This window comes from Poecilia reticulata, linkage group LG23 (assembly GCF_000633615.1).
Source record: "Poecilia reticulata strain Guanapo linkage group LG23, Guppy_female_1.0+MT, whole genome shotgun sequence".
NCBI lineage: Eukaryota > Metazoa > Chordata > Actinopteri > Cyprinodontiformes > Poeciliidae > Poecilia > Poecilia reticulata.
The window spans coordinates 16,009,535-16,018,308 of NC_024353.1; the positions used below are offsets into that span (position 1 = coordinate 16,009,535).

At 39.3% G+C, this 8,774-nt stretch overlaps 1 protein-coding gene across 1 annotated transcript; it reads right to left on the bottom strand.

Moving 5' to 3' along the window:
• Window positions 1-170: 170 nt before the first annotated feature.
• On the bottom strand, window positions 171-7,753 carry ucmaa (upper zone of growth plate and cartilage matrix associated a). The gene is made up of 5 exons (XM_008401458.2): window positions 7,494-7,753; window positions 5,698-5,757; window positions 5,512-5,613; window positions 2,178-2,276; window positions 171-647 (listed from the first exon to the last, which is right to left on the bottom strand). Exons 1-5 carry the CDS (start codon window positions 7,735-7,737, stop codon window positions 559-561), a joined length of 594 nt encoding a protein of 197 aa, XP_008399680.2. The 5' UTR covers window positions 7,738-7,753; the 3' UTR covers window positions 171-558.
• Between the last annotated feature and the right edge of the window lie 1,021 nt (window positions 7,754-8,774).

An 8,774-nucleotide genomic window follows, 5' to 3' on the forward strand; every position in this document is an offset into this window, starting at 1 on the left:
TTGTCCTCTTTATATGGTTTTCTCACTTCTCTGTTGGTCTCTTCCATCCAGTGTGTGTCAGATATTTCCTCTCTGGAATGTGAGATTCATTGCAGCCTGATGTCTTCAGCAGCTTGCTTCATTTTTATTTTTCCACCCCGCTTCCCTCCTTTCAAATACTCCAAATACCAGACATTGTGGAGGCAAGGTAGCCTCATGGACGCTGGTCTTTATTCCTTTGCAACTTAAATACATGAAAGTCGGCGCAAACCACACTGCCATCAACTGCACTGTAGTTCCTACAGTATGCACATGTAAAAACCATTTTAAAAAGCATGCAAAACTCATAGCTTCCCATAGAAAAACTGCGCAATTAAAACACATTACACGTGTGGCACAACTTCAAAATTATGAAAATAGGATAAGGTTTGTGGAAAACTTAACGTAGCTTAATGTCTTACACATACATGAATAACTTTAGCGCTTGCTCTCATATATCATATATCAGCCATTTGCCATTGATACAGGCGCCTTGTTGCTATAAAGAAGAGATGGAAATCTTTACACGAAGTCACGTGTTCAGTGAAACCAGTAGAATCGAGGATGGAGGCCGTCGTAGTGATACTCTCGCAGCTGCTCGTTCATCTCTCTTGACCTCTCATTTACTTCTGTTAAAAAAAAAAGACATTTATGTTACTGCAGCTTGTAGCGTTTTAGCTAATGCTACTTTTGTAAGCTAGCACATTTCCTGACTCTTAAGGGAAAAAAATACCTATGAAGAACATAAACTATGAACTTACCAAAGTTATGATTCACACGTATTTGATCATTGCTAATATTTTTCCAGTTGCTAGATTCCTGAACTCTTTTGATGCCAAAATGGTGGGAAAGCTGCCAGCTAAGTGGAAGCAACTCCAATTGGGTCCATATTTAGTTTGATTTAACGGCTATAAATTATATGTATTATATTCAACGTTGTTTTTCTATAAAATAAATTTTTTGAGAAACATTGGCTGACATTTTCTTTGAAATCTTAAACTCAGTTCGCCAGAAAAAAAGCTAACTGCTAAACCAGTTCTCTGAAATGTTGGGACCTCCTCAGAGACTCGATCTCAAAGTAGAACCCAAGGAAAAATGTAGAACCATTACTTGTAGAACGAAAGCTACTCTAACACAGCTTGAAAAATTCTTTGGCATTGAGCCTTAAAGAATTACAGTTCTGTCGCCATTCATGATTTCAAAGTTAGTTGTCACATAACGTCATGTTGGTCACTTCGCCAAACATAATCAATATCCTTCCTTCCTTGTCCAATTTTGCCTCCATTAACCACTAAATACATGAGCAATTTAGTTGCGCTTCTGATTTTGAAAAGCCTGATAAGCCTTGCTTGGTATCCAGAGACCATCATTGTGCTCTGTTCACATGTCTTCTTGAAGATACTGGTTTGCCAAAAGTACCAGCCTTGGTAGTGATGGTTGGCTTCCACTTTGCCTCTCACACTACTATTCTTGCATGTATAGGGGGCAATTTTGGTTTTCTACCACAACCTTCTTTTAAAGTTCTTGCATTTTTAATCATATGTTGGTACTGCAATCAGGGATGCCGGCTGGGAGATCTTGGGTATTGCTTTCTTGTCTGCAGGTTTTTCAGTTTAATGTCAAATCAATTTAAAGTACAGCTATAAACCTTTTTACACCAGAAGTGCGTCTAAGGGTGTGAAGCAATGTTCTGTGGACACTTCTTTAAAGATGCAAGGATTTTGCATACATCTATCTTTTCATTCTTTTTTATGGCATTTCCCGTCAGAAGACAACTAAAGATAAGCCCTAATGGTTACACATAAATGAAACTGGCAGCTATCTTTTTTGTTTTCTCCACGAGCCTCCCTGAACATCCTTCATATGAAGCCAAATCACATTTTTATGGTAAATAGTTCTCAGTTTAGAAACTGTGACTGCAACCATATCGCAGCTTTCTGACCACTCCGGAGATGATTGTCAGCTTTCGGTGGACCGCAAATAGACGCTTTGAAAGCGTGCGGCCTCCCAGGCGTCGTCCTGCGGTCCGGAGGAATCATCCTTCTCCAAGACCGAACTGAAGCTGTTCAGCTGCTTCTTAATGCGTTGTTTGTTCAGCCATGTCGTTAGAGTGTTGGGTTTTCTGAAAGCATGTGCCGGGGTCTAACTTATTGTCTCACCATCACGGTCTTCCTCAAGGTAGTTCTCGTATTCGTCTCTCTGTTCCTCGTTATACTCCCTCCTTCTCTCGCTGGCAGCTCGCTTCATTCTCTGCTCGGCTGTGGTGGAGAAAAGATAAACACATTTTAGTCTTTCTTTTTAGTTCAGGTCAAAACGGGAAACTTGTATGTTTTATCAATGGCGGCGGAGGAAGTGAACGGATTCGTTCAGCCAGCGTTGGCCACGCTGCCAAATATTGAATTAACGTTAACAGCTGCCTCGTTTGGTTTGGCTCTTTTCCCTTTGCATTGGAGAATGGTTGTTTACAGTGCAGACAATTTCTGGTAAGCTTATTTTTTTCCCGGTAAGCTTCATAGCATAGAACATTTAAAACCTCAACTCTGTTAGCAATCCTTTTTCCAAAACCCAGACCCCAAACCCGCTGCACGAAGCAAAGCATAGAAGAAAGAGGCATGGTTTTTATCAGGCTATATTTATACCTGTTCTTTGTCATCTCAGCTTTTAAAATTCATTGTCATCCATGAATACTGTATGTGGATTGAGGCTGATCTAGTAACAGCTGAAAGGTGGATAAAACTTTTGGCAGATCAGCAGTAAATTTAAAGTCTCGCTTCATTTGTCGCAGGGTGGGGAGGACTTTCCACCTAAAAACATCTAACCTGACGCAGAAATCAGGAGAACAAGAAAGCATCTGAACCAACTTAGACAGTTTTGACCAAAGGTATTTAATTTAAGAGTCTCATCAGATTTACGCGGTATTTACCCGGTTAATAGAGGAAACCAAATATACTCAAATAAGTATAAACACCTAAATAATTGAGTGAGCTGGGTTTGGCTTTATGTAATCTCTCTTTACTTCTCTTTGTATCAAATCAGCAGTTCTTTTCCATGCAGGCAGAGCATGGCTGATACACACATTAAACTTTATTACACTTTTAGCTGTACCCCTAATTTAACACAAGTGGCAACAAGATATGGATTACATCACAGTTAACACACAGGTCTGCTTTCAGTCTGCCAAGGCCCTGTCCCTCCAAAGCAGCCAATGTCAGCCAAGTTAGAAAACGTCACAATTGGGCTCAAGCTAAGCTAGCATTGTAGCATTGCTCCCCAGATGCTTCTGACCATATGTAGCTTTTTGTTTATTGTATTTTCCACAATAACTGTTAAATTATTTGGCATTTATCTCTCAAATAAATAAAAAGACACAAAAATAAAAAATTAAAGACGTTCGATTAGCACTGTTGGATGTTGGTGCTATGACGTCAAGTTAGTGCGTATAGCCTAATGGTGTTTTTACGAGCCATGTTACTAGCTCGGGGGAAGGCAAATGATCTATTTTAAAATTTTAAACATTGTGCTGATATCCTGTGCTCTATTGGCTTTGGAATGACATCACACCAAATTTAACTGCGTTGCCATTTTAAGTCTGAAAACAAATGGGATTGGCTCGCTCAGTGAGCTGGCTAACCACTGTTACCATTACAAGTCAGTAAGAGTGTTTTTTTCTCAGTATTTTATGTAATTAAATGGTAAAGGAACACATTAACATGTTGTACACAACGATGTGTGTAACTGGTTTAATTAGTTATAAATTGCCAGAGCTTCAAATAAACAGGCCGTTATTGCAGCTCTATATATTTTTTCTCCCCCCCTCCTTCTAAGCTGCCAACACCCACAAAGTGTTCCTGAGAACCTCCACTCCTAACCCCTTAGTTTGTCTTTTCACAAACAGATTAAAGCTGTTTGCGGCCCAATTTCAGAATGGTACAGATGACCTGCCAGCACAGACGGCTGTTGCAAATAGACTCTTAAATAATTTTTATTGCCAAGATTTTCACAGACTAATTAAAATCTTCTTCAAATGGAGACTGTTAACACAAAGTGTTCGGTCTTTAATGTCTTTTGCTTTCAATTTATTTTCACAGTAAATCGGATCACAAAGGTCTGGTGATTTTACTCTTAATTCAGAGATGGCCACACCCAAGTTAACTAAATGCTGCAAGTGTTTTTGAAGAAAAAGTGACTCAATCGCTGCACCCTGAAGTTGTTCTTTTTTTCCCCAAGATCAATAACATAATTTAAAAAATAACAATTATCCCCTAAAATTAGGAAGTTATGCTTTCCTGTTAACAAGGCAAGACACTTTTTTCTGTTTTGCGTCTGCAAAGATTTACAAATCCCTTTTCTACAAAATATCTGGTAAACATAAAAATAATAACAATAATAATAATTAAAAGTTTTGTGGCCGAAGAAAACATTCAACTTGGCAATTTTAGCTTGTGGCAAAAGGTTTGGATCGTATGAGAGAAAAAGGTTTGCAGATCGCAAAGTGTGTTTTAAACAATCTGTCGTATTCTGGCTAGTGTCAAGTTGAATGACAATCAACGTGATTGGCTAGCCTGGCTACAGCTATGTTTTCTGAAAGTGCTCATACTTTGAGATGCCAACTCCCCGTTAACTGGATTTTCACAGACTAATTAAAGTTGGCAAATGAGTGTCAAACTTGTTCTGGGCGCAACGGACAGATAACGCCCCCCAGGGTGTGCTACCCTGGGCACTGAGTCACATTGGAAAACCTCTATTGGGGACAGTACTGGTTTACTTCTTAAAATCAGGAGCATTTTTATTCCTGAGTTATTCACAAGTGAGAATTCTGTGACTTATGTAACATCATACATCCAAAATAAAAATGATTGGAAAAGTAACTAATTGTATACAAAGTTTAGAATTGGCTACTTTTTAGCTAATTAGAAATTTTCGATATTTTAAACTTATGAAAACAGCTGTCCTCTGCTCTGACAGATACAGACGTTCCTATGCATTATTGACATGAGCTGTAGAAATGTTTAAAATAAAGAAATTCTGTACATTATTCCGACTGCAGCATGTCTGGGTTTCAGTGCTTTGAAGTTGCTTTCTATATGGTGGCTACTGAAGAGGGAACGTTTTGTTCTGAGAAACCCGACGAGGCAGAAGTCGCTCCACAGTATCCTGTGACTCCTTGTGCAGTTTCCAGCTCGTGAGAGACTCTGTCTTGGTGTCGAACCACAAATAGTGGAGCGTCTGTTATTCTCCTGAACTTTGAGAGCTCGCAGTCGAAACAAACCATATCACCGTCCCAGTCCCGCCACAGACCAATAAATCCACCGCTCTCTATCTCAGCTCCTTAACGACAGGCCGAGTGTGTCTGATATAGGCCGTAACTACTACTGCAGCTACATAGGGGCATGCCACAGTGACTAACACCAAAAATAAATCAAATTACCCAAACAAACCTGTTATTCCACTGCGGCCATAGACATGGCTTAGGCCAGATTTTACTACACCTACCTTGGACCTCGGTGTAGGACTTGGGTGAACGGCGACTGCGGCGTTTTTGACTGAAGAAGTTTGAGGCGTCTGACTCGGCCATAAATACCTGCCGCGCAGCTCCTGGAGATGACAGGATGGGGAGTTTAAAATCACATAAAAAAATGAGGAGCTGTAGACGGTAAAGGCCGAGCAGACATTAATTACCTTGAGCATCTGCAGGTTTGGAGTCATCCCGAACCGCGGCGCTTTTCACCACACCAGAAACTGGAAAGGATGGAGAAGAAAAACTGCTATCGACTCTTTAGATTGTATTTTAATGATATTCAGGGTAGAATAATCGGGTAAGGTTTGAACAGTTTTTACGCTTGTCTCCAGGGCCGGTCAAAGCCTAGGGCCCTGAGCTGATTTTCATTTGGGGCCCATGATGCCAACATGTCAACACTAGATGACTGATCATTCCTAAGCTACTCTATGGGTAGCATATCATTAGTATCATTACTATTAGCATTAAATATTTCAGTGGCATTAAAGTGTGCCATATTATTTTAACCATTTGAATGTAACATCAGCTGATAAACACTAAATTTACAGTGAACAATAAATTATATATTTTAAATTTGCCCAAGAGTGGCAGCAGCTATCAGCAGGAAGAGATTAACTAATTATTTGCGTGACTAAAAACAATACAAATTGTTTTTCCATTTGTAAAAGCATTTAGTTTGTATTATTCATTGTTATAATAGCAAATACCATGCTAACTTTATCAAGTTATCATGATAAAGCACCAAAAATGTTGAGTTTTTAGGGGGCCTTGGTGGAGTAGCATTGCCTTTGGCCAGCCCTGCTTGTCTCCATCTTGGGCGATTGTAATGCAAAGGGGAGTAAAAAGCTCTGGACATGCTGTTTATAGTGTTTAATTCAAATTAAAAATACTTTATTCCTTTCAAAGGGAAACTAAATGTTTCGAAGGCGAGAGGAAATAAAAAGGATTGTCCAGGCCTTTGTTGGCTATTGATTTAATTAATTAATCAATCCATCCATCCATCCATCCATCCATCCATCCATCCATCCATCCATTTTCTAAATTAATTAAATTATAAATTATCTAATCTTTTTTTTTTAAAATGTGTATAAATTAGAATAAAATCATTAAACTCCATAAGTGAGATGGATTCCTCTTAACTGCAAACTTTTGAACTTTGTTTCACTGAAAATGGGCAAATCTGCGCCACGGCTAACTTTTATTAGCAACAGAAGCCGTAAGTGTATTTCTTAGCGTTTTATAGATTTAAGCACTATAAGCTCATGGACAGACCTGTATGTTGTGCAGTTTGAAATTTGAAACTGATTTAACCACAAACTCCCAGAAAAGAAAAGAAAACTGTATATTGCTAAAGCTATTGCTAACGGCAGCCATATTGCAGCTAAGACAAGTTCGCTTCATTTTTCTGGCACAAACCAGTTTGGACATTTTTTACTTTTAACTTCAAATGGGACAACAGTCACTTGATTCATTTAGATAAATCATTTTATCCTTTGAAAATTCATGACATGATTTAACCGCTTAATTCAGAATTATAAAGCAATTCTTATTCATGCTGCACCTAAAATAAATATTACAGGAAGAATGTTATGTATAACATTAATTATTTATTTTTAAGCAGAAATGTAACAAAAAACTAAATTTCGTATTTTTTTTAACATCATATTTATCATATTTTGAACTTATGTTAAAAATATGATAATTATTGCCTTTTTGATCCTTATAGAGGAACAAAAGTGTAACAAGCTAGTTATACATAAAGATGTGTGACGCTACTGTAAAACTTTCTTAAAAAAAAAAAAAAAAAAAAAAAAAAAAAAAAAAAACAAGATAAGAAAATACAATCATAGATTTGAAACTAAAATAAAAAATAGTTCTGAATTCTTCCAATTTTTTTTTTCTCCCAACTGTGAAGGCGGGACGTTGCTGATCCTTTTTGTGCTGCCGAGGTACTTACAGGTGATGATGAGGAGGATGGAGAGCGAAGACGAGACCAATGCTCGAGTCCAGGACATTCTGAGGGAGAAAAGCCAGATCCGTGTGGGACTGAACAGCACACCTATCAGAGCAGGACTGAGGCTGGATGGAAGGATGGACGGGAGGAAGGTGGGCGAGCCAGGAAGGGAGGAGAAGAGGGGGAGGAGACGGAGGGAGGGGAGTGAAAGGTTCATCCAGAGGATGAAAGCTGATGGTATTTCCATTGCTACTGGGAGGGAAAAAGAGAAGAGACTGTGCCACTTTGAGCACCTGATTTTTTTTTTTTTTTTCATGCTGCCACTAAAATGGAAGCTATTGGGGGAGACCAAAGATCTGGCATGAGGAGGACGGGGAGGACGAGTTAAAAAAAATGATGACTCAAATCTATAACTGATGTGACCACAGCGTTCTGTAAAATCCACTGTTTTTGAGCTTCACGTCATATTACAATGTTATTCCCTCATCACTAAAATACATGGAGTGTTGCTTCGATTGTTTCGTGCATGTTTGAGAAATCCTTTAGTCTCCATGGCAACCATTCAGCCGCACAAAAGACCCGGGCGGACCAAGCTCCGCCTTCAAGACGCAACTCCTCCTCAGAGCTGCAGTTTCCAAGCTTCCCTTCCCGCAGCTCCCTGACTCCACTCCTTCAGACTAGCCAGCAGCGATTAGCAAACACCTGGTGGAACCGCACATCAGCTGAGCTCTTCATAGGAGACACTTTGCAGAGCAAAGCTGGTAAAAACATTGCCAAAGGGTTAATAGAAGAGCCATGCTGTGATGATTTCCTGAAGGCGGAGTTTCAGAAAGAGCCAGAGTTTTTAAAGAGACAGAGGCCCAATTAGAGCCATAAGCCATACAGATTTTTTTTTCAACCTAGCTTATTAAACTGCAGAGGCCACAAATCCCTGAAAATAGCACTTTGTGTCTTTTCCAAGCCGACAGTGGATTTGTCTGATTTTCAAATCTTTTGATAAACTTCTTAAAGGGACAGCTAGACTCCTTTTAGAACCTGCTCTCTTCTTCTTCTTCTTCTTCTTTTTTTTTAAGCAACAATTTAAAATGTACTTGAGGAAAGGCATGGTCAGAAACCAGTGTGCTGGTTCTGTTTTTAATTCCAGGAGGGAGTGAGGATGGAATCTAATCCGAAGGAGAAGCTGTCTGCTGCTCTGCAGGACGGGAACTCCTCCCAGAGGGAGACCTCAGCCCTATCCTCATCTCTGTCATTGTAATTCCACTCAGGTCAGATGAATGTCAAACA

Coding starts and splice junctions, on each gene's coding strand:
- ucmaa (XM_008401458.2), bottom strand. CDS start 7,737: ATGGAAATACCATCAGCTTTCATCCTCTGGATGAACCTTTCACTCCCC. Junction 2,277..5,511: donor GTCCTACACCGAGGTCCAAG/GTAGGTGTAGTA, acceptor TCTCCACCACAG/CCGAGCAGAGAATGAAGCGA. Junction 648..2,177: donor CCTTGAGGAAGACCGTGATG/GTGAGACAATAA, acceptor TTTTTTTAACAG/AAGTAAATGAGAGGTCAAGA.